This window comes from Lynx canadensis, chromosome A2, assembly GCF_007474595.2.
Source record: "Lynx canadensis isolate LIC74 chromosome A2, mLynCan4.pri.v2, whole genome shotgun sequence".
Classification (NCBI taxonomy): Eukaryota; Metazoa; Chordata; class Mammalia; order Carnivora; family Felidae; genus Lynx; species Lynx canadensis.
The window spans coordinates 3,936,605-3,962,279 of NC_044304.2; the positions used below are offsets into that span (position 1 = coordinate 3,936,605).

A 25,675-nucleotide genomic window follows, 5' to 3' on the forward strand; every position below is an offset into this window, starting at 1 on the left:
TGCAGGAGCGGGGGGCGGGGCCCAGTCTTCCCGCTACATTCCCTCCCCTCCCCCGGCCTCCCAGCTGACGCGCTCAAAGCCCTTTTGGGTCACGTGGGGGGAGGGGGGGCGTTGGCACGTTCCAGGGCCCCTGGAGCTACTGGTGCTGCAAGCGCACCTGTAAGAACTTGTAGGCAGCCCCGTGTATACACTTGGGTTTTGGCGCACAGGCGACAGGCGCTCAGGCTGCGGAGCGCGTCCCGGTGGGCAGATTCGGGCTTCCCGGGGAACGCTGTGCGCATGCTTACACCAGCCTGCTCATGCGCGGCTGTGTGCAGGGGCCCCGGTGCTGAGTTCAGGGGACGACGAACGCACGCTCCAACTGGAGAGAACGTGAGCGCCAGGGCGCTCACGTCCACGGGGGGCGGTTGAGGTGGGCGGCTCCGCGTTCCCTGGGAGACGAGGTGCGCCTGCGCTGGCGGCCGAGTGCGCAGGCGCAGGCTCCAGTCGGTGCCAGCCCAAACCGTGAGGAGACACCCAGCGGCGGTCGAGGTGCCTTCGCGCCGGCGGTTCTCGATACGAGATGCTGGTGTTGATGTTGGTGGCGGCGGCGACCTTGCGGCTCTGCTTGGTGGCCGGAGCTCAGCAGCTGTGCCGGTGGGGCTGCCCTCCCCGGGGAGGGGTGTTGCCCAGGGTCGGGGAGGGGGCCGGCTTGTCCCGGAGCGGAGGCTTCCCAGTTTCTGGTTCTAGGAATCGAACTTGGTGTTGCCCCTTCTTTCTCCCCAACTCCAGCCCTTCACCAAGTCCCTCCACTGCCGCATCGAAGCTTGGGCCCGATTCCCACCCCTTCGGGCCACGTCCGCCGCCACCGTCCCGGGCCGTGCGCTGCTTTCCCTCGCCCGCTCTGGCCGCAGGAGGGATTTGTAAACGAGTCTGATCTCGTCTTTCCCCTGCCCCGATTCTGTGGCACCCAGGATAAAGCCCAAGTTCCTTGCGCGGCCGGCGTTTTCCCGCATCATCTGGCCCAGGCTTTCCTCGACAGCAGCGCTGCTGACATTTGGGGGCCGCCCTGTACATTGTAAGATGTTGAGCAGCATCCCTGGCCCCCACCCACCACCGCCGGTAGCGAGCGCTGCCTTCCCCAGGCTTGACAAACAACCAAAAATGTCTCCAGCTACTGCCAAGTGTCCCCTGCAAATTTGAGAACCACTGGTGTGGCCCCCTGCCCACCCGTGAATCAGTGCTCCGGTCATCTCAAGTCAAACTCCGTCCAGCCTTGGGGACAGGGGAGTTGGTGTTTGCTACTCGTTCTGCCTGGCACACTTTTCCTTCCATGACTGGTTCCTCATTCTGATCCTGACTTAAATAGCACCTCTTTTTTTTTTTTTAATGTTTATTTATTTTTGAGACACACACAGAGCACGAGCAGGGGAGGGGCAGAGAGAGAGGGAGACACCGAATCTGAAGCAGGCCCCAGGCTGTGAGCTATCAACACAGAGCCCAACATGGGGCTGGAACTCCTGAACTGTGAGATCATGACCGGAGCGGAAGTTGGACGCTTAGCTGCCTGAGCTACCCAGGGGCACCCAGCACATCTTATTTAAAGCGCCCCCCCCCCACCGGCTTTTGCTATCAATCACTAACTTCTGTTACTGTTTTGACAAATTTTTTGTCTACTGCTGTCAGTAGAATATCAGCTCCATGAGGGTATGGAGTATTTATCTCACTCCTTACTCAGAACATGTTTAGGTTTTGGTTTATGCAAAAAATACTGTTTGCAGGGTGCCACGGAGCTAGTCAGATGCTAAAGCCGAGTTCCTGCCCTCCAGCAAACCCTGCCTGGAGTAAGCTGTTCGGCAGGGCCCTGTCTGCCCATGGGATAGTAGATGTGAGCTTCTGGTGCATGGCCTAACTTGACCTTTACAACAAAGTCCATGGGCAGTAATTCCTTAACGTTCAAATAATAATTTTTTTTAAGATTGTTTTTAAATATTTATTTTGGAGAGAGGGAGAGACAGTGCAAGCAGGGAGGGGCAGAGAGGAGGGAGACCCAGAAGTCAAAGCAGGCTCCAGGCTCTGAGCAGTCAGCACAGAGCCCGATGCGGGACTCGAACGCATGAACCGCAAGGTCATGACCTGAGCCAAAGTTGGAGACTTAACCGACTGAGCCACCCCGGAGCCCCAACCTTGTTTTATAGATGTGAAAACAGACCCAGCAAAATTAAAGACACACTTACCTAAAGACACAAAACCAGGAAGTGAAAAGTAGAGGTCTCCAGCAAGTTTTACCGGTGGGATTTGTCTCCACACTTGAAAAGACAGGTTCTATCCAATTCTCCCATTTCGTCACCCTGGTTCTCCAAGTGTGGTCCTCGACCAGCAGCATCAGCATCACCTGGGAATTTGTTAGAATTCCCTGGATCTACTGAATCGGAGGTGGGGCCCAGCAATCTGGTTTATCAAGCCTCCAGGTGCTTTTGGCACACGTCAGGATGCTGTACCAACATTTTCCAGCCACCAGCACCGTCTCCCTGCCCCTGGCCACAGCCAAAAAAAACCCCAAAAACCTGGGAGTAGGAGTTCCTAATATGGGGTCTGCAAATGCGCCTTTATGAGCTCTTGGGAATACCTATGTATACCTATGTCTGTCTGTGGGAGAGAAAGGCCCACGGTTGCACCAGATTTCCCAGGGGCTCCCGTGACCCTAAAGCATCAGGAACAGGTGCTTTAGAGTTAGCCAAGAGGTACCTTGGTAGGAGTCATGCTGAATAAAAATGACAGATGGTCTCTCTTGTCACTTACCTCTAGTATTCACACGGTGAGGACAGGAAAGGTGTTTCATGTGAGTCAGCAAAGTCAAGGGGTATGTGGCTCCACACTTCAGTCTCATTTTTCACTTCCAGAACTAACACTTCCTAGTGTTTCTTGGGTGTCAGTGTTGTGTCAGGCATAGAACACGGTCTAATCCCCACCCCTGCGCTTTGAAGTAGAGATTCATCTTTCCCGTTTCACTAAAAAACTAGTTGAAAGAGATCAAGTAACATGAAGAAAGCCAGGAGGTGGAAGTGGGTTTAGAACTCAGATCACCTGAGTTTTTCTCCAGTTTCATTTAATTTGAACTCTGGAGTAACAGGAAGCAGACTGTTACTTTGCTTAAATAACGCAGTGCAAGAGGGCACTTTTTTTTCACCCTCTGTGCCCTACGATGCACAAAGAATTAGTTCATCAGCTAAAGTGCGTTTCCTCCTGACATGGCATTATTTCAGAAGCGATGTCTGCATTTCTAAATCCTCTCCAAGTGCCTGCTTTCTACCTTGTTAGCTTTATAATTCCTCGTCCTCTGACCTCTCTGTCGAATAACTGATCGTATGTATGTAAGTAAGCAGTAACATACATAAGGAATGAGATATGAATCATTAGCCTGTGAATCTGTTTTAACTTTATCTTGACCTAATTATAGATTCACGGCAAGTTGCAAATACAGCACAGAGATGTCTCAGGCTTCCCCTCCCCCACCGCATGACATCTGACGTAACCAGAGTGTGATATAAAAACAGGAAAATTACATCCACCTACCTCAATTTCGCCTTTACACTTTCAATGTTTTATATTTGGAAATTGCTTTTCATCGGGTGCTTATTACTGATCTTCAGATTTGTGTGACTGTCTCTCTAGGACCATCTGTATTTTTCATCGGGGACACCACGCTTGATTAAACATCCTTGCAAGAAAAACATAGCCCTGTATCTAGGGTAAGTGACTGTTCTACGTCCCGTTACCGTCCTTTCTATTAAAACGTGAGATCTGCCCTCATTCATTCATCCATGCATTCAACAAACGTTACCGAAGATGGCTCTCCGTCCTGTGTTGCTGGTTACTGGTCTGTAGGGAGCTCGGAGTTGGTGTGGGGGCCAAAGGAAGAGAGAGGAAAACACCGGCAAATAAACTAAAATAATGACAACACTGCGGTGCCTCCTGTCAGAGATCCTTGATATGATTAGTCATCACGGGGGCCCGAGCACGCAAAGCAATGGCAACACCGTGACGGCGTAGTCACTCGGGGATCACATGTCCAGCAGCCAGAGGTTCTGGTGAATCCGGTGGGAGAAGAGAAAGGGTGGTCGGAAAGCAGGAGACCTAGAGGCTGAGGAAGGCAGGAGCCAAGGAGGAGAGGGATGTCACGGAGAAGGCAGGGCACGTGGGTGGGGAAAACAGTCAACACAGCAGTGGGGCAGATGGGAGAGGAAGCAAGGACACAGAGGTCCAAGGTTGATGGCACTCTCTCCGGAAGCCAAGACAGACCGAAGAGAGAAGAAAGGTCACCAGAGAGAGAGAGGCTGCGTAGTGAGGGAGGCAGAGTCTGGACATGACCGCTGGTGGGAAGGCCTGGCCAAGGGGATGGCCACGGAAGGGGGGAGGGATGGGGCCAGGCCCTGGGCCAAGTGAGGACTCAGCTACTCCTGATAAGATGTGAATTCTGTCCTTCCTTGAAAGTTGATCTGCCACTCGTGGCTATCTAAAGTTTCCATCAGCAGCTGAATGGATAAACACAGGGTGAGGCACCCACACACTGGAACGTTATTCAGCTTTAAAAAGGAAGGACATTCTGGGGCACCCAGGTGGCTCAGTGGGTTGAGCCCCCAACTCTCAACTTCAGCTCAGGTCATGATCCCTGGGTTGTGGATTCAGTCCCCTGCATCGGGCTCCACACTGAGCGTGGAAGCCTGTTTAGGATTCTCTCTCTCTCCCTCCGGCCCTTTCTCCGGCTCATGCGCACTCTCTCACTCGCTCTTAAATAAAAAATAAAAATAAAAAAGGGAAGGACATCCTGCCACCATGTGGATGGACCCTGGGGTCACTGTGCACAGTACCAGAAGCCAGACACAGAAAGACACATCCTGCGCGACCCCACTCGTGAGGGGTCCCTAGAGGAGTCCCATCCGCAGAGACAGAGAGTGGATGGTGGGAGCCAGGGGTGGGGCAGGGGTGGGGAATCAGTGCTTCATGGGGACAGAGTCTCAGTCTGGGGAGATGGAAAGTTCTGGAGACGGATGGCGGGGGCAGCTGCACGACAGTGTGACTGTGCTCGGTGCCACCAAACGCACCCTAAAGAAATCATGATAATGGTCTGTTTTATGTATATTTTATCACCATTAAAATAAGTTTGAGGGGCGCCTGGGTGGCGCAGTGGGTTAAGCGTCCGACTTCAGCCAGGTCACGATCTCGCGGTCCAGGAGTTCGAGCCCCGCGTCAGGCTCTGGGCTGATGGCTCAGAGCCTGGAGCCTGTTTCCGATTCTGTGTCTCCCTCTCTCTCTGCCCCTCCCCCGTTCATGCTCTGTCTCTCTCTGTCTTAAAAATAAATAAACGTTGGAAAAAAAAATTTAAAAAAAATAAAATAAAATAAAATAAGTTTGAAATACAGATTTTATATTGTGTGTATTGTACTGCCATTAAAAAAATTAAACAAAAATTTTAATTAAAACTAAATACAGTGAAAAAGCCACAAACTAACCACATTTCAAGCACTCAGTGTAGCTGGTGGCAACCGTGTCGGACAGCTTTCCATCATCATGTCTGCTTTAGAGCAGGAGTCACAAACTGTGGCCTCCCAGGCACATTCAGCCTGCCATCTGATTTTGCCGGGCTGGCAAGATAAGACTCGTCTTTACATTTTTATATGATTGGAAAAAAATCAAAAGTAGAATCATATTTTGTGATGTGAACTGATGTGAAATTCAAATTTTTTTTTTTTTGATGTTTACTTACTTTCGAGAGACAGAGAGACAGAGCGTGAGCCGGGGAGGGGCAGAGAGAGAGGGAGACACAGAATCTGAGCTGTCAGCACAGAGCCCGACACGGGGCTCGAACCCACAAGCCACGAGATCATGACCCAAGCCGAAGTCAGATGCTCAACTGACTGAGCCACCCAGGCGCCCCATGAGACATTAATGTTTAATAAAATTATGGAATGTCACGTTTTGCCTATCGTGCTGGTGAGGATGAGGGCAAACGTGGATGAGGCCAAAGTGGGTCCCCCTCCTGTGGGGGACAATTTGGCAGAATCTGTCAAAATGGTCAGCACATGTTCTCAGACACGACGATCCCGTTCCTTGCCAGTTAACCTAAAATTATAACTTGTTGATGTTCCTAGAGCATATGCTTCCTGAGACCTTTGGGTGGAGAACAGGAAGCAGAGAGGGGAGACAGCAGAAGGACACAAGTGAGGGGCTGAGGCTGTGGTCCAGAGAGAGACCTGGGAGGCAGCACTGGAGGGAGACAGGGTTAGGAGAACAGGACATGGAATCTAGTGGCTCAGAGGAGGAAGAGTCTTGGGGGTGGCTCCACCCAACAATCCATGATGTTCTTTTCTCCCCCAGTGTTTTATTGGTTTTGATGTCAGCTGGATACTTGCTGAAAGTATCTAACCCTGTAAAAGAAACAATATAAAGGTAAAAATAACAGAGAATCCTATCACTCTCATTCAACTATGTATTGGAGGTCCCAGCCAATGCACTATGACAAGAGAAAAACGTGAAATACAAAACACATTAGAAAGAGACAACATTTTGCCAAATCCAAAGAACTAACCAGCAGCACTGAGTACAGCAAGATGGCCAAATACAACATAGATATTAAAAACATCAACACCTCTCAGGGCACCTGCGTGGCTCCATCGGTTGAGCATCTGACTCTTGGTTTCAGTTCAGGTCATGATTTCACGGTTTGTGGGTTTCAAGTCCCATGTCAGGCTCTGTTCTGTCAGCACCAAGCCTGCTTGGGATTTCTCTCTCCCTCTCTCTCTGCCCCTCCCCTGTTCACATGTGAGCCTGTGCACTCACTCACATTCTCTTTATCTCAAAAAATAAACATTAAAAAAAAAAATCAACACCTCTCTCGTAAACTAGCCATGAACACTCAAAAAAAGCAGTTATGAAAAACATCATTCCCAGTGACAACAAAAACTTTAAAACACATAAGAATCAACTCAGCAATTCCTTTCTGTCTAAAACCATAAAACTCTCCTGGAGGGGGCAGGAGAAAGAGCTCTGGATAAGGAAGCAATATACCATGTTCATGGATGGCCTTTCACTTCTTTCTTTTTCTTTCTTTCTTTCTTTCTTTCTTTCTTCCTTTCTTTCTTTCTTTCTTTCTTAGTTTATTTATTTTGAGAGAGAGAGAGAGTGCAGAGGAGGAGCACAGATAGAGGGAGAGAGAGAGAATTCCAAACAGGCTTTGCACTGTCAGCGCAGACCTCAATGCGGGGCTCAAACCCACAAACCGTGAGATCATGACCTAAACCCAAATCAAGAGTCTGATGTTTAACCGACTGAGCCACCGAGGCACCCTGATGAATTTTCACTTCTTAAAAGTTTTCCTGCCTGAGGGAACACATTGTTTCTTTCATACACACACATTCCTAGTCTGAAACCTTTTACTTCAGTGGGATTAGAATCATATAAATGGCAAAACTGAAGTTCATCCTGGGTGAGGCAAGTGTCACATATATAAAAGATATCATTTATATAATTTTATATTTGACATGGTCACACTTTTAAAATAATGTTATTTCAAGAATGCAAATATCCAGTCTATAGAAGTTTACTCATGCAAAAACAGATAGATAGATAGATAGATAGATAGATAGATAGATAGATAGAACTTAAATGGTTCCTTGTTAAAAAAAAAAGGGGGGGGGGTATTTTGTTTCAACAGAACATTTTTAGAGTGCCTATCTTTGTCTCTTTTCTTTTCTTGTATGAATTTGTCCTAACTTAACTCTTTTATTGTCTATTTCAGAAGACAAATTTTTTTCACAAGAGATAATTTCAAAAGTAGTCTCCTTCCACTTTCCCTCCCTACATCAATAAAGGTAGTTATTTTACTTAACCATCTGAAAGATTTCCAACATAAGTAACTCTTGGGGGGTGGCGGGAGGGGGGAGATACAGTTTAGAAATATCACACTAGTCTGTTTTTGTAAGCCTGGGGGCTTATATTACAATGTACCTCTTAAAAGACATTAAGAGCAATTTCTAAGCCAGAGGAAGGGTTGATTCCTATTCTATTCCATTCTATTCTTTCTATTCTATTCTATTCTATTCTTTTTCCTGAAAAAAAGAGACAATTCTGAAGAGAATTGTGGGAAGTGTGTGAGTTAAGGATAGATTACATACAGTAATCTTGGGCCCTCCCTTAATTGTCCTAAAGCAAAACAGAAAAACCTTTACCCTCTCAGTAACTACCCTGGGAAATTCTACCACTGGCCCCTAGCCGAAGAAGGTTTTGCCATCAATTAAAATGCCAATATTTCTCTTATAAGCGACATGTTTATCATTTATGTTCATCGTTTGTTACTTACTCTTTAGGCTTTACCCTCAGAGAAAGTTTTGGTAAGGAAGAAGGGGATTAGAGAGAATTCAGGTATCCAAGGGCACCGAACACCAACTCCAACCGCCCAGTTTTGGCTCCGACCCCAGGATATACCGTTCCCAGCACCTAGGAACCACACAGCTCTTGCTATAGCATGCATGTCTCTTAAATGCGCATCTAGATGTCTTACTTCCCGAATCCTCTCAAAAGATGCACTCACGGATCTCCTACGTGTCGTTATTTTTAGGTCGGCATACCAGAAGTAACATCGGCACATATCGCTGGCTCGGTGTTGCTGTTAGTAGTGAATCAAAAAGTCTATGTTTATGATTACGAAGCCAATTCCTGGAACGCATCTATAGGTATATGTGTGGTTTTCAAAAAAATGTTGTTGGCGATCATCCGAGAACAGGTTGTTGATTTTGGAAATACAAACAGTGCTGCTCCTTGGATGTCAGCCCCTGGACATCACCTTGTTCTTTAAAATTCAAATGAAAATTGGTTACACGGTGGGAACCTAGTGTTTCTGTCCCGGATCGTGGTCACGAGCCACAAAATCCCGCTCTGACTGATTGGAGTCAATGAGGGACGTCAACGGGAACTGCGTGGGTGTCAGGAAGGATCGAGTAGGGCCGAGAATGGCTTGTACGCACTTGGTGATAAGCCTGGGTGATGGGAATATTCAGTCCCACCTACTGCATGTTAGGGACAGAGAACAGGAGAGAAGGTAAGCCATATGAAGAGAGAGAAAGAAGAGGACCATCCCGTAGCATGCAAGGCGGCGAGGTCGAGAACGAAGTCAAGGAAGGTACTATTCTTTGGAAAAGAAGGATGGTTGGGTACCCATTGAGATGAGGAAGAAAGAGGTCCATCAAGGTTTCTCAACCCTACTGCTGCTGACATTTAGGGCCAGGTCATTCTCTGGGGCGGGGGGGGGGGGCTGGCACCCTGGGCACTGTGGGGTGTAGGGCATCCCTGGCCCCACCCAGCCCATGTCAGGAGCGCCCCTCCACCGATGCATCCTGACGCCCCAAATGTCCCCAGACATCACCGAGTCCAGAGCCACCGGGCTGGTAGATCGCCATCTGGAAACTCGTTCATCTTTTGCTTCACTTGCGTTAGTTTTGGCAAAAGACTGTGGGCCCCACGAGACGGAACCTGGCCCGGCCAGTGTGGTACCTGCCAGGTGTTTGCTGAGCCCTGGCCGGCGAGGGGCCTGCAGCCCTGAGAGGGACCGAGAAGCACAGCAGAAGAGCCACACCTTGGCTTGGCCTCTGTCTGACTTTTCTCGAGCGAGTTCCAGGGTGACCTCCGAGAACAAGGTGACCGAATACACGGATCCCGGGTACGTGGGGGCCGTGCGCAGGCGCGGTGTGGACTGCTGGTAGAGAATGTACGTAACCCCGAGTGGGGCTGCGAACCCGACGGTAGTTCCAGGCCACAGAAACTGCTCTGACCAGCCTTGGGGCCCATCAATTTTCACATCCAAACCAAATACAGAGCTGCCTCCAGAACTTGAGCCCATCCATTCTTTACAGCACTCACTGCCCGCAGCCAAACTGCCTCCTGGCCCTCCCCGCTTCCTCCCTCCCAACTCTCCCAGGCTGGCTCCCTCTAGCTCTGCAGCCCCCCCCCCCCCCCCCCCCCCCCCCCCCCGTCCTCTTGCCGACCTTTGACCTTCGGTGCAGTTCTTTTCAATCTTAGCTTCATGCCTCTTTCTCCTTTGGCGGGAGGTGGTGCGGGGGAGGGAAGCATAAAATTCCCATAAAAACTGGCCATTTCCAACCATCTTAAAGTGTACAAAGTACTCTGGCATTTAGAACATTCGCAGTGTTGCACAACCATCACCTCTGTCTAGTTCCAGAACATTCCGTCACCCCCAGAAGAGACACTCCCCCATTAGCTGGCACCTCCCCCCCAGCCCCAGTCCCAGCCCCAGCCCCTGGCAGTCACGGTCCCCCTTCCTGTCTGTGGATGAGCCTGTGCTGGACGTTTCACACACACGGACTCACACCCCTTGTGGCGTTTTTGTATCTGGTTCCTTCCCCCAGCGTCATGTGTTCGAGGTTCCTCCCCGTTTTAGCAGGTGTCACTGCCTCTCTCCTTTTTAAGGCTGAATAATGTTCCCCCGTGTGGATGAACCACTTTTGTTTATCCGTTCATCAGCCGGTGGACGTTCGGTTGGTTTCGTTCTTTTGGGTATTCGCGAATAGTGCTACTATGCACCTTTGTGCGTGAGTTTGTGTGTGGATGTAGGTTTTCAGTTCCCTGGGGTAATATAACTGAGGAGAGCAGGTGCCGGGCCATGTGGAAACTCCATGTTTTAATTTATTGAAGGAACCATAAGGGTTCCTCGTAACATAAGTCAGTCTGCTCTCCGTCCTTCCCCTTTTCTTCATAACTTTCTTTAATAGCATCCAAAGGGCTAACTCCCCACCCTGGCTCCCACCACCTACCTTCTGTCTCTGTGGACGAGACCCCTGGGATCATATAAGTGAACTCATACAGGATTTGTCCTTTCGTGTCTGGCTTATTCTACTGAGCATCATGTCCCCAAGGCTCATCCATATTATAATAGGTGCCAGAATGTTCTATCTCTTTTTTTTAAGTTTATTTATTTATTTTGAGAGAGAGAAAGAAGGCATGAGTGTGGGAGGGGCAGAGAGAATCCCAAGCAGGTTCTGCACAGTCAGCACAGAGCCCAGTGCGGGGCTTAAACTCACAAACTGTGAGATCGTGACCTGAGCTGAAGTCAGATGCGTAATGGACTGAACCGCCCTGGTGCCCCAGAATGTCCTGCCTTTTTAAGGCCGATTAATATTCCGCTGCGTGTATACGTGACGTTTCTGTTCACCCATTCATCTGCCGCTGGACCCCTGGGTTGCTTTCTCCATGTTTCAGTTATTGTGAATAATCCTGCCATGAAGCATGGGGGTGCGTGTGCAAATATCTCTTTGTGTCTCTGCCTTCAGTTCCTTTGGGCGTAGACCCAGAAGTGGGATTTCCAGAGCTCTATTTTCAATTTTTTGAGGCACCGTCACCCTGTTTTCCATGCCACAGGCACCAGCTTACATTCTCACCAACGGTGCACAAGGGTTCCAGTCACTCCCCACCCTCGCCGACGCTCGTTTGCTGTGTCTCCGATAATAACCATCCTGATGCGTGTGTGTGCTATCCCACTGTGGTCTTGCTTTGCATTTCCCTAATGATCAGGGATGTCGAGGGCACCTTTTCATGTCTTGTCGGCCACGTGTATATTTTCCGAGGAGCTGAAGCTTCTGCTTTTAAAATAGAATCCACAAGGGGCGCCTGGGGTGGCTCAGTCGGTTAAGCGTCCGGCTTCTGCTCAAGTCAGGATCTCATGGTTCATGAGTTCGAACCCCACGTTGGGCTCTGTGCTGACAGCTCAGAGCCTGGAGCCTGCTTCGGATTCCATGTCTCCCTCTCCCTGCCCCTCCCCAGCTTGTACTCTGTCTCTCTCTGTCTCCCTCTCAAAAATAAACATTTAAAATAATTAAAATAGAATCAATGAACGCCTCGCCAAGAGAAAGGAGCCTTTCCTGACATTTTGGCAGGGTCCTAAGAGTTCCTGCAAAACCAGTGGTTCTCAGCTCTGACGGCTGTGTCCCTCAGGTGACACTTGCCATCGTCTGGAGATACTGCCCACAACCGAGAACGATCTGGCCCCAAGTGTCAGTAGGGTGTAGGCTGAGAAACCCCGCTCTACCCTTTTCCCTGGAAATTAGGGAACTCGTGTTTCTTAGGATTTATATTTTTTTCTAAGTAGTCTCCAAGCCCAACATGGGGCTCGAACCCACAACCCAAGACCAAGAGTCGCATGCTCTTACAACAGCCAGCCAGACGCCCCACAAACTCATGTTTTTGTTTTTTTGTTTTTTTTATGCTCTTTTCCTTTTAGGTATAGAACACCCTGTTTCACATATTTCTGGTGATAATTGTTGTTACAGCGGACATCCCTTTTGTGTGGTGAGTATACAGTGTGTAGCCTGTCCAATTTTACAGTGCTTTGAACATAGATAATTAAGAATGAAAATAAGGACAGAGTAAGCCATGAGAGCTGGCACATCAAGTCCCAGGATGGGCTTGGGCAATGTCTCTTCTCCCCGGTTCAGGAGAGGGAGGGGTGCCTGGGTGGCGCAGTCGGTTAAGCGTCCGACTTCAGCCAGGTCACAATCTCGCGGTCCAGGAGTTCGAGCCCCGCGTCAGGCTCTGGGCTGATGGCTCGGAGCCTGGAGCCTGTTTCCGATTCTGTGTCTCCCTCTCTCTCTGCCCCTCCCCCGTTCATGCTCTGTCTCTCTCTGTCCCAAAAATAAATAAACATTGAAAAAAAAATTAAAAAAAAAAAAAGGAGAGGGATCCCCTGGCTGGCAGGAATATATCCACCTTTGTTCCTTTTTTTTTTTTTAATGTTTATTTATTTTGAGAGGGAAAGTGTGTGCACAAGTGGGAGCAGGGAAGAGAGAGAGAGAGAGCAGCAGAGAAAGAATCCCAACCTGGATCCCAACTGTGAGGAGAGCCCAATGTGGGGCTTGATGTCATGAACCACAAGATCATGACCTGAGCCGACATCAAGAGTCGGATGCTCAACAGACTGAGCCGCCCAGGTGCCCCCTACTCTCTCTCTCTCTCTTTTTTTTTTAAATAAGTTTCTTCCTTTTTTAAACTTGCTATTTTGAAATAATTACAGACCCTACAAGAAGTCCCGTGCCCCCTTTACCAATGGTTCTTCCAATGGTTCCATCTTATGTAACTACAGTATAAAACTAAAACTTGGGGGGCCCCTGAGGGGGCCTCTGGGGGGCTCAGTCAGTTAAGCATCCAATTTCAGCTCAGGTCATGATCTCACAGTTCGTGGGTTCAAGCCCCACATCAGGCTCTGTGCTGACAGCTCAGAGCCTGGAGCCTGCTTCAGATTCTGTGTCTCCCTCTCTCTCCCTGCCCTTCCGCCATTCGTGCTCTGTCTTCTGTCTCCGTCTCTCTCAAAAATAAACAAACGTTAAAAAAAATACTAAAAACTAAAACTGGGAAAGCGGCATGGAAATAACACGTGTGTCTGGTTCTATGCCATGTTTGAAGTCACACGTGTGAAGTCCCAGAACTGCCACTACCCTCAAGATACTACGCTGTTCCATCACCCCAAAGCTCTCCATACATCCCTGCCCCACTGTCCCCAACCCCTGACAAACACTAAGCTGTTCTCCTTCGCTATAACCTCATCATTCCAAGAGTGTTCTATACATGGGACCGTACGACATGTGACTCTGGGGACCAGCTCTTCTCGGCAGAATGCTCCGGAAACTCGTATTGAACCCACTCCGCTTCGTTGTTGAGTAATACTCCACGGAGTGAACTTGGTTGTTTCCATTTTGGGGGTTATTACGAACAAAGCTGCCATGAAGGTTTCATTCTTGTGCGCACAGAAGTTTTCATCTCTAGGATAAACACCCAGCAGCGTGATCACCGACATCTATCTCCTTTTTATCCCCCCCCCATGGAGATATAATTGAGATACAACAATGTGTCAATTTAAGGTGCACAGTGTATTGATATGATACACGTATAGGTGGCAGTAAATGCCATCATAGCATTCACTAACACCTCCATCACACGATTACCCTTTTTTGTGTGTGGTGAGAACAATTAAGATCTAGTCTTTTAACAACTCTGAAATTGGTAATACATATTGTTGCCTGCCATCGCTATGCTGTGCATTAGACTCTCTAGAACGTATGTGTCTGTCAGTTGCAAGCTCTACCCTTTCTCTGCTTTTAAAGAGACTGTTTTATGGGGCACCTGGGTGGCTCAGTCGGTTAAGCGTCTGACTCGATTTCGGCTTAGTTCATGACCTCAGGGTTTGTAAGTCTGAGCCCCATGTGGGGCTCTGTGCTGACAGCACTCAGCCTGCTTGGGATTCTCTCCCTCTGTCTGCCCCTCCCCTGCTTGCTCTCTCTCTCTCTTTCTCAAAATAAACAAACATTTAAAAAATTTAGGAAAAAAAGTAAAGAGACTTCTATGTGTCTGTTCTTCCAGGATATAAGTAATTCCGTGTTTGCTTATTTGCATGGAGATCAGATATCTCAGACCCATGTGTATTTCTCAAACACCCGGGGATACACATTTCAGAAGTTTGCCTACGAAAGACAGGTATGTTCAATTTGGTAAGAACGTGAACAGCAAAATCAACAAGTAGATATTCACCTCCTGCATGGTGGGGGTAATCTGCAGTCGCTGGGTGGCCAAGGGCTTTTCTCTCTTTAAAGAGTCCAACTGGCTGGGAGGGTAGGGGAAATTCAAGGTCCAAGGAGCTGACTAGGGAGACTAGGGAGTTAGGAAAGGATACAAAAGGTGTTAGGTCATAGGACACTGTGGTAAAGCCACAGTAAAGGCTGCACAATAATTATGGCCCTTAACCCCAGGCCCATCCAAAGATCCGTACCATCAGGTAACATCATCGTCCCAATTATACAGACGAGAGAACTGTCCTGGGTCGAATATATGCCCCACCCTCCCCAAATTAGGTTCATCCAGAACCCCAGAGACCTCAGAGTGTAACCTTACTTGGAAACAGGGTCTTTGCAGATTTAGTTAGTCAAGATGCAGTCACACTGGACCAGGGTGGGTCCTAAATCCAAAGGGACTGGTATCTTGTAAGAAAAGGAGAGGACACGGGGAGACCCACACAGAGAAGAGGGCCGTGTGAAGACACAGGGAGACCCTGCAGGGGTGCGGCTACAAGCCAAGGGATGCCGAGGATTACTGGCCACCACCAAGAGCTGGAAGAGAGGTGTGGCGTGGCTTCTTCCTCAGCCTCGGCAGGAGCCGGCTCTGCCAACACCAGACTTCTGGCTTCCACAAAGGTGACGGTAAATTTCCGTGGTTTTAAGCCATCAAGCACATGGCAGCCCCAGGAAACCGATAGAGGGGTGAGGGCCCAGAGGAGTGCAGGGCAGAGCTTGGATCCCAACAGCTGGAGTGGACAGGCTGCTGGGGTAGCCCAGGGGATGAGGAGATTTTGTTCTGATGCAGAGAATGGCCTCACCCCCAAACACTCGGGAAGTATGTGCAAAGGAAGGAAGGAAGAGTCTACTCTGCTCACAAACTCTGTGTCCCAAACGCTCTTTCTCTGCCCTGCCCAGGAGGCCCAAGGGAGCCTAGAACCTAACTGACTACATACTTTCATCCGAAAGTAGGCCTAGAAGGACTCAGGGTTAACGTGTGATTCGTTGAAAACTGTCATCACTAGAAACACCGAAAGGTAGATAGGTAGTAGATGATGGATAGATCAATAGATAGATAGATAGATAGATAGATAGATAGATAGATAGATAATAGATAGCTAGAGATAGATAGATAATAGACAGATGATAGATAATAGATAGATGATAAAGTGATAGATAATAGATAGGTAGATGATAGATGATAGATAGATAGATAGATAGACCGATAATAGGAATTGGCTCACACGGTTATGCGGGCAGAGAAGCCCCCACAGTCTGCCATCCGTGAGCTGGAGAACCAGGAAGTCTGGTTGTGCTGTTCAGTCTGAAGACAAAGGCCCGAGAACCAGGGAACAGCAATTCCCAGCGTCTGAAGGCCCAAGAACCAAAAACTCTGGTGTCCAAGGGCAGGAGAAGATGGACATCCCAGCTCGAGAAGAGAGAAAAATTCACCCTTCCTCCCCCTCTTTGTTCCATGTAGGCCCCCGACAGATTGGTTGATGCCCACCCAGACTGGTGAGAGTGGCCTTCTTTGTTGGGTCTACTGAATTGAATGCTAATCTCTTCCAGAATCATCCTCACAGACACACCCAGAGATAATGTTTTACCGGCTCCCTGGGCATTCCTTAGCTCCGTCCAGCTGACACATACAACGAACCAACACGAGTCCACCCCTGGTCAGCCTGGCATCCATACACATCTCCGTACTTCATCTCCAAATAAAGACACTGACAAGGTCGTCATTCTGCCCAACACAATACAAGTATCCTAAGTACAACCAAAAATGCACTCCTCCCCTCCCCAGGGGAGAAGGTCAAGTTCTAGGTGATGTTTACTCTTCTCCGCGATGTCCCCTTCACTCAAACACCAATTATTAATACGGTAGTCTTCCTTCGGTGTGTGCGCGCATGCGTGCATGTGTGGTTATTGTTATTTTTGTGCCGAAGGGCTGAGATTCCAAGCAATCGTGATTCATCCCCTTGGCGTTCTGCCAGCAGGGAAGGAGTCGGCGTGTCTGGTGGGGAGCTAGCTGATGGGCAACTCCTGCCAGTTGGGATGGATTGACTGCCTGTTTTGGTCAGCTTGGGCCACCACAACAGACCCCACAGACTGGGTGACTCAAGCAACAGACATTTATTTCTCCTAGTTCTAGAGGCTGCAAAGTCCAAGATCGAGACACTGGCAGATTCAGCCCTTGGTGAGGGCTCTCTTCCTGGCTCACAGATGGCCACCTTCTTACTGTGTCCTCACACAGAGAAGAGAGAACACTCTAGTGTCTCTTACGAGGAAGCTAACCCCATCATCAGGGCTCTACTCTTATGACCTCATCTAACCCTAATTACCTACCCGAGGCCCCACCTCCAAGGACTATCCCATCGGGGTTGCCGGTTTGAATGTTTGTGTCCCTCCCCCCAAAATGAATGTGCTGCCATTCTAGTGCCTTATGTGATGGTATTAGGAGGTGGGCCTTTGGGAGCATTTAGATCATGAGGGTGGAGTCCCCATGATTGGGATTAGTGCCCTTATACAAGAGGAGACCACAGAGAGCTTGCCAGCCTCCTTCTGCCCTGTGAGGACACGGCAAGAAGACTGTAACCCAGAAGGGCCTTCATGTGACCCATGCTGGCACCTTGACCTCAGATTTGCAGCCTTCACAACTGTGAGCAATAAACTTCTGTTGTTTATAAGCTACTGCGTGGCATTTTGGCCAAAATGCACTAAGCAGCCAAACTGTCCATTAGCAGCCAAAATGGACTAAGACGGGGGGTTATGACTTTAACATACGAATTTGGTGGGGGACACAATTCAGTTCATGGCACTGTCTATGTTAGAAAATTCCCCTTAATAACTTAAGAGGCTTAAATAAAATAATAGTCTTTCTCTCTCTTACCTGGAGATGTCTGGAGGCAGCCAGCTGTGTTGTCCCATTGCCCCTAGGTTAGGGCCCTTGGGTGACCTCATGCCTCCACTTGGCTTCCAGACACTTTGCTGACCAACCAGAAATCAGGCATGAGGAACCAAGGCAGGAGGGAATGATTTAGGCAAGCATCTGGCAATCTGGGTCACACCACTTCCCCCAGTACCCCCAAACAAGGCTGCCTTCATTCAAGGTTCTGTCCTACATGCTACATTTCCCCAGAGGGGAAATAGACCAGAACAAAATAGACTTTCCTTCATTTTAGCTTATTAGGTAATCTGGAGTTAAAATCAAACACATGTTAATGATTTCTTCATATGTGGTGTGTTTCTGTTTGTTTCACAGGCAGAACTAGTCGGGTCTTTGGGTGGGGTCTTCTACTTTCACTCCTTGTCACAGGTTGGGCTGCTTCTCATTGACCAAGGGAAGGTGAGTAGCTTTGGACGGGGATGAAAGACTTAAGTGACCTTTGCCCTAAGCCAGGTTTTTGTTAAAACTCACACACTTGGATTTTCATGTCTGAAATCCATCTGGCTTTTCATTTACCTGTCTATCCATGTATCCATCTACCTAACTATCCATCCATCCATCCATCCATCCACCTATCCTGCCTACTTATCCATCCATCCATCCACCCATCCATCCATCCACCTATCCTGCCTACTTATCCATCCATCCATCCATCCCTCCATCCACCCACCCATCCACCTACTTGTCCATCCATTCATCCACCCACCACTCCACCTACCTACTCAGCCGCTCATCCATCCATTTGCCTACCTATGCATCCATCTACCCACCTACCCACTCACACACCCACCACCCATCTCCCCCCGCATTCATTTGTCCACTCCGTCATGCACTTGGCAGTATTTAAGTGGTGTCCAGGAGGTGCTAAGCACTGTGCTGAACACTAGGGATACAGTACAAGGTGTGGTGCATGTGTCACTGACCACGCAAAAGATTGTCTTAAATGTTTCATGTTGAACTATTGGCTAAAGATTATTTTCATGTGTATTCAGAGACTTGGCATATGAAACAGATATCACAGATACCCTTTAGAATAAGACTGGAAAGTGCATTTGAAGAAAAAGATATTAAGTCAGAAAAAGATTAGGTACAGTCAGTACCCAGGCATTTCAGATACTGTAAGTGGGATGTACAGCTCTGTGGTTCAGGGGAGCCCTGCTGTGAGGAAGCTTCCAGAATTTGGGCTGACCTCCGTGGCTGAAAGCCCCTCCCCCCCCATCAGGTGCGTGGTCCCGTCCCCACGTGAGTGCCCTCATTAGCATAAGGTTCCCTGGGCCGTGCGTCGCTCTGGAGTGAGTGCGGTGGTGTCCACGTGGTTACCACCGGCGCACGATTTCTCAGGCCTGCCTACCCATAATCCCAGAGGCTTTGGCTGGCAGGCGTCTACACTGGGGGGTTTGCTCGCTGCACATTTGCATTCCTCGCCACTGGGCCCTTGACCCTAGGTCTCTGTCTGTAGTCCAGCTGAAGTCTGTTGAGGTGCCTTGACCACAGCCTCCTTAAGGAGAAGGAAGAAACCAGCAGGGCACATCTCTCTGCTTGGTACTCAGCACTCAGTACTCAGTGCTCAGTGGTTTTCCGCTCCTGGCTTCCCTTCCCCCGGCTCCTGAGTGCCTGAAACTTTAGGAGCCTTTGGTTTGGGGCTCCCTCTGCAGTGAGGGGAGCCCCTAGCCTGACCCCACGGCCCTCAACACGGGGGAGGGGTGGCCAGGAGCTCCGCGCTGTCTCTGGCCTCTCCTGTCAGCGATTCAAGTCTGACCTCCTTCGTGTTTGCCGTGTTGTCTTAGTTGGCTCCTCTGCCATCTGGCAGCCCAGCCCGGGGACAGGGGACCGGAGCCAGCCGGCGTATTACACAGGGGGCCTGGGTCGGGCCCGATGCGCGCTCACAGGCCCAGTGGGTCAGGGAGACGGGCCCGGCCCCCGTGTCCTCAAGGTGGGGGCACTGGGGGCCGCGTGCCATCCATCCTGCCCTGAGCGCTGTGTCTCTGGGAGCCCAGAGGGAGAGGGCAGGGCTCCTCCGCCTCGGCCCTGCGTGCCCTGTGGCAGGAATAGTTCTTTGGGGCCATCCCAGGCGCTGTGGGTGTGGAACAGCACCCCCGCCTCATCGACTCCATGCCAGGAGCTCCCCCAGTCCCGACTGCCCCGCACGTCCCAGACATCGCCCAGTGTCCCCTGGGGGCAGGGCCGCCCCAATGAGAACCACTGGCCCCGATAATAAGGCTTGAAGGAAGCCCCAGTGACCAAGCTCGCGGACGCCCTCGACCCAGTGACTCCTTCTGTCACCCCCCGGGATTCAGCGATCTCTTTCTCTCAGGCTATGTTCAGCTACTCAGAACACCCCCTGAACCGCAGTTTGGGGCTGCCCTTTGACTACAACGGGACCCTTGACATCCTCATCACCCCGGGCCAGAAAGGCATTCTGATCTTCTGGTTTGAGAAGAGCCTGTTGGTTTCTGGAAACGCAGGTGAGCGAGGCCCAGGCTTGGGGCCGCCCTCGGTGTCCCCACGGTGTTCCCTCGGGTGGGGAAAGCACAGCGGGTTTTTCTCTCCCTTGGCTTGAGCAGACTGGGACCAACCCATTCCCACTGTGAGCCCTCACTGTGTCCAGCACCCCACCACACCCCATTTCCTGCCTCCTCTAGTCTTTAGGGCCATGCGGGCAGGTTCTGAAAGTCACCCCTCACCCCAGTCACCTAGGACAACCCTGGTCTTCCAACCAGGAACCACGGGTTCACGACTCTGGGACGTGGCTCAGGGCTTCCCCTGCCGGGAAAAGTCACCGCACCTCCGGCTGGCCTGCTACATGAGCCCCAGCCCGCCAGCCAGCATGAGACAGGGAGCAGAAGGCAGCCCCACCCCAGGAAGGCGGATTGTCAGGGCCCCCTGGGCACAATGTGGCTGCAGGGGCACCTACAATCGCAGCCCGCTTCACAGCACCAGTCAGGCCACCTGAACACCGTTGTCCTCCCCCCACCCCCGCCCCAGCCCCACCCCACGCAAGGAAAGGGCTCAGGGCTGACCGGTCCACTCGGGGCGCTCATTCCAGAAAGGAAGCTCTGATTCCATGTTACCCATATAGTAAAAGGCATTCCAGGGCATTCACGCCTCCCGCAGTGAGAAAAGCAGTTCTCCGGAACCCTGCAGCTGGCGCCCGGCGTTCCTGTCCCACCCAGGCTTGCTTTGCTCACACCTAAGCGCATTCTGTGCGACGCTCCATGGCAGTGCGGCCCCGGGCTGTGTTTGCCTCCATTCGGTTACCGCTTGAGTCGCTAACCAAGGGCTGGGGTGGGCGGGCGGCGGGGGTCCCTTTCCTCATGATCCTGCCCTGTCGTCTCATAGGTCAGCTCGTTTACCCTGTCCCCTTGGACGAAGAACCCCGCATCTCGTATTCTTCCGTTTCGGAAGCCAACGTCACCATCCACAACATCGCTGCTAGTGCGTGGCCAGCCTACGGGTAGCTTTCTAGAAGGTGCCCTACACTGGGCTTGTTCGCCGCTGACCCCGCTAGATCCAGTCCGGCCCAAACCAAACCACAGTGTGATCATCGCACGTTCGAGAGCAGCTCCCGCCATAAACTATTGTGCCTTTTCACCACGATGGACCGTTCATCGGGTGCTCCCTTCCTAAGGCCGCTACCACAAATGCCCACAAACCGGGGAAGGAGGATGGGGGGAAGGTTCTAGAGGCCGGAAGTCCGACATCAACATGTGGGCTGGCCCGTGCTCCCCACAGAGGCTCTAGGACAGGATGTGCCCCAGGCCTGTCTTTCTGGGTTGTAGACGGTCCTTGTCCCCTATGTCTGCACACTGTGCCCCCTACCGGGCATGTCTCCATGTCCATATTTCCCCTTTAAAAAAAAATAATAATGTTTTTTTGAGGGGGGGGTGGAGCAAGGCAGAGAAAGAGGGAGACACAGAATCAGAAGCAGAGACATAGAATCTGAGCTGTCAGCACAGAGCCCAACGCGGGTCTCGAACCCACGAACTGAGAGATCATGACCTGAACCAAAGTCGGACACTCAACGGACTGAGCCTCCCAGGTGCCCCATGTTTCCCCTTTTTATAAGGATGCCAGTCATATTGGATTAGGACCCACCCTGATGACCTCACTGGGACTTGATCACGTCTGGAAAGACCTGATCTCCAAATACAGTCACCTGCTGAGGTCCTGGGGGTTAGGATGCCAATCTGTCTTTTTTGGAGGGGACACGTTTCAACCCCCACCAGCTGGCATCCCCAGGATTTCTTTGCAACCAAATCATTGTCCTGGTGCTGTCTTAAAAGATGACATTCGCCCGAGTAATTCTCACACGGTTCGTGAGTTGGAAAGGCAAATAGTGGAGTAAACTGGGTGAAGGGGGCCGTCGCTTGAGTTTCAAGTCACTATTTTCTTCTGTTTGCTGATCGTTGCATTACATCCTACTATCTATGTCCCTATATCTATTTAAAATTAACTCATAATTATAGAAATCCATGATACAGCATTTCCTTATAATTAAACCAGTGGTGCATGGTCCCTTAGAGGAATTTTTCTTCTTAACATTACAAATACAATTAATTCCTGCATACCTGAAACCTTTTACCTGTTGTACAGTCAAGTCCCCATTTCGTCAACCTGGGGACACTCAGCGGTGTCTGGGGACATGCGTGGTTGTCTCATCGGGGGGCGTGCTCCTAGTATCTACTGGGTAGAGGCCAGGGACGCTGTTTAACATCCTATAGTGCCAGGACGCACCCCACCCCCACCCCCAAACTACCGCAAAGAAGGATCTGGTCCCTAACCTCACTAGCGCCAAGGTCGAGAAACCCTCAGTACATTAATTCACTCCCCGCTCCTCAAACACACCTCCACTTTTCTATATCAGAGGCTTTCCCCAAGGTTCAGCTTAAGCCTCACTTTTTCTGAAAGCTCCCTTGTTTGTCTTTTTTTTTTTTGGAAGAATAAAAATACACATCCGGTCATGTTGACCCTTTCAGAAAACCTTTTAGTGCTCTCCTGTGTTCCTTGGAACTCTGTGTCTGCGAAAGACCAGAAACAACCTCCAGGCCCACCCGTGGAGGACCGGTTAGTTCAGTCACGAGAGAAAACAATTTTTGTTTAGCATCCGACTCTGGGTTTCTGCTCAGGTCATGATCTCAACGGTTCGTGAGTTCAAACCCCCCATCAGGCTTGGGGCTGATGGCTCAGAGCCTTCTTGGGACTCTCTGTCTCCCTCCCTCTCGCCTACCCTCCTGCTCATTCTCTCTCTCTCTCTCTCTCTCTCTCTCTCAAGATCAACAAACTTAAAAAAAAAAATACAGTTTTCTTAGAACGCAATCACGTCCGTTCACATACAACTGGTCTGTAGCTGCTGTCACAGAGCTGAACACTTGTAACAAAGCACCTGACCAGCAAAGCAGAAAACATTTGCCATCTGGCCTTTTACAAAAGAAGTTTGCTGACCCCTGGTCTATATGATGGAATCAGGCGTAATTGTTTTTTCACAACTTGTTAGATTTGTTACAGTTTTGTCCACGGAAACAGCCCTCATTTCCATTTTGTTCTGTCTTGTTTCTTTTCTCCTAGATCAGAATGAACTGGCAGTTTTAACTCGGGAGAACAGTTTGTATTATGGCAGCCTCGGAATCCTGCCAAGTTCTCTAATCAAAGTAGGTACAATCAAAGTGCTGTTTATCGCCGTGTCGGTGAGGAATTACCGTCTCGTTCTCAAGCTGCCGATCCTTTTCCTGAAGGCGGGAAATCACTCTAGTTATGAGAATAGTACTGGTATTTTAATAACAACGGCAATCATTTAATGATTTTAATTAATATGGGATTTACGGCCACAGCAGCTAAAACTTACTGGGCGTTCAGGATATAGTAGGTGCTGCTCTGAGCGGTTTCCCTCTGTTAACCCCATTTAATCCCGACCATCGTCTTAGAAGTAGAACCTCGGGGGCACCTGGGGGGCTTGGTTGGCGGACCATGTGACTCTTGATCTTGGGCTGTGAGTTCGAGCCCCACGTTGAGGGTAGAGATAACTAAAAAAGAAATAAACAAATAATCGTAAAAAAAAAAAAAAGAAGAAGAAGTCGAAGAACCTTGTATTGTCCCCATTGAACAGACGGAAAAACTGAGTCACAGAGAGACCGGAAGCGGTGATGCCAGAGTTATTTCACATCCCCTTTTACGTCATGCCTGTCTAATTTTATTTCGCTCTCACAAAACCCCAGGAAGGAGATAATATCATCCAACTTTTACAAGAGAGGAAAAACTGAAGTTCAGATTTCTCTCTGTCCTAAGGGCCCGTGAAAAGAAACGTGAGGACTGTTAAAGTTAATTTATTTTTGAGAGAGAAAGTGAACGTAGGAGGAGCAGACAGAGAGGGAAAGAGAGGGAGAGGGAGGGAAGGAGAGGGAGAGAGAGAGAGAGAGAGAGAGAGAGAGAGAGAGAGAGAGAATCCCAAGCAGGCTACATGCTGTCAGCACAGAGCCTGATATGGGGCTCGAACTCACAAACTGTGAGATTATGACCTGAGTCAAAACCAAGAGTCGGACACTTAACCGACTGAGCCACCCAGGACCCCGTCACACTGACACATTCTTGACAACCACGGCATTTTCTGGGGGAGGGTCATTAGCTTTCGTCCGACTTTCCAGAGCGGTCCGGGACCTGTGGATAAGTCTAGAATTATTTCCTGTGTATCCTCTCTGCTGAGGAAATACGGAGCTTCCATCATTAATCACCAAGGAATGAATGAAGCGTACTGATGGCTTTATCTCCTCTTCCTTCTTTTTTTTTTTTTATAATTTTTTTTTTCAACGTTTATTTATTTTTGGGACAGAGAGAGAGACAGAGCATGAACAGGGGAGGGGCAGAGAGAGAGGGAGACACAGAATCGGAAACAGGCTCCAGGCTCCAAGCCATCAGCCCAGAGCCCGACGCGGGGCTCGAACTCACGGACCGCGAGATCGTGACCTGGCTGAAGTCGGACGCTTAACCGACTGCGCCACCCAGGCGCCCCTATCTCGTCTTCCTTCTAAATTTAAACCTGAATCGTGAGATAAAATTTACATCCTCAAAAAACACCTGGACCAACCCGATCTCCCAAGTTGCTTTTCTCTTAGTTTTCAGGCCAAAACATCTGGTCCCAAGAGGCAGCCGTGATGTTCACTGATGTGGGGCAAGTGGAAATACTGACCCCGCTCCCCGATCCGATGTTTCCAGCTTTTGATTTCCAGAGGTGCCCTATGAACGTTCAGGAGATTCTCATGGATCCCCAACTCCAAGTTGACGTTTGCAAAGTATGTGATCGTAACTGTTTAGATCAATGTTCCAGGCACCCTTTCTTTTTTTTTTTTTTAACGCTTATTTTTGAGAGAGAGAGAGAGAGAGAGAGAGAGAGCGAGCGAGCATGGGGCAGGGGCAGAGAGAGAGGGAGACACAGAATCTGAAGCAGGCTCTGTGCTGAGAGCAGAGAGCCCGATGCAGGACTTGAACCCATGAACTGTGAGATCATGACCGGAGCCGAAGTCGGCCACTTAACCGACCGAGCCACCCAGGCGCCCCTAGGGTGTCCATTTCCAAATGGCCTTTGGATCCACGGCATTTAGCGATATGGGAAACAACTACTGAGTGTATCGATCTATGAAAATATCCTCTTATGAAATGATGATGCTAGGAGACGGGAGTGATTTTTTTCTTCTTTCCTCTACTTGCCACAATATACTATCAGTCCCCAGCCATGGGGATTTTCTTGTGGGCCCTTGAACTCTTCTGGGGAAAAAGGCTGTGCCATTAGCAAGTAGTTTTCCCAAATCCCACCCCCACCAAAAGCCTCACCCAAACCAGCAACTACACAGTGTAACAAAAACCCACGGGTGACGGGGCGCCTGGCTGGCTCAGTCGGAAAAGCATGGTGATTTTTGATCTCCAGGTCGTGAGTTTGAGCCCCACGTTGGGCTACAGCCTACTTGAAAAACAAAAACAGGGGCGCCTGGGTGGCGCAGTCGGTTAAGCGTCCGACTTCAGCCAGGTCACGATCTCGCGGTCCGTGAGTTCGAGCCCCGCGTCGGGCTCTGGGCTGATGGCTCAGAGCCTGGAGCCTGTTTCCGATTCTGTGTCTCCCTCTCTCTCTGCCCCTCCCCCGTTCATGCTCTGT

At 49.9% G+C, this 25,675-nt stretch overlaps 1 protein-coding gene across 1 annotated transcript in view; it reads left to right on the forward strand.

The window, feature by feature from the left end:
• Positions 1-550: 550 nt before the first annotated feature.
• The window catches only part of CATSPERD (cation channel sperm associated auxiliary subunit delta), a 42,847-nt gene continuing 17,722 nt past the window's right edge, over positions 551-25,675 (forward strand). Inside the window, exons 1-12 of the mRNA XM_030293043.1 lie at positions 551-636; positions 2,788-2,842; positions 3,655-3,731; positions 7,778-7,850; positions 8,597-8,711; positions 12,269-12,336; positions 14,401-14,514; positions 17,851-17,934; positions 19,850-20,000; positions 20,875-20,970; positions 23,101-23,183; positions 24,642-24,818. Coding sequence (XP_030148903.1) covers positions 563-636; positions 2,788-2,842; positions 3,655-3,731; positions 7,778-7,850; positions 8,597-8,711; positions 12,269-12,336; positions 14,401-14,514; positions 17,851-17,934; positions 19,850-20,000; positions 20,875-20,970; positions 23,101-23,183; positions 24,642-24,818 — 1,167 coding nt within the window. The 5' untranslated portion in view covers positions 551-562. The remainder of the gene's footprint in view (positions 637-2,787; positions 2,843-3,654; positions 3,732-7,777; positions 7,851-8,596; positions 8,712-12,268; positions 12,337-14,400; positions 14,515-17,850; positions 17,935-19,849; positions 20,001-20,874; positions 20,971-23,100; positions 23,184-24,641; positions 24,819-25,675) is intronic.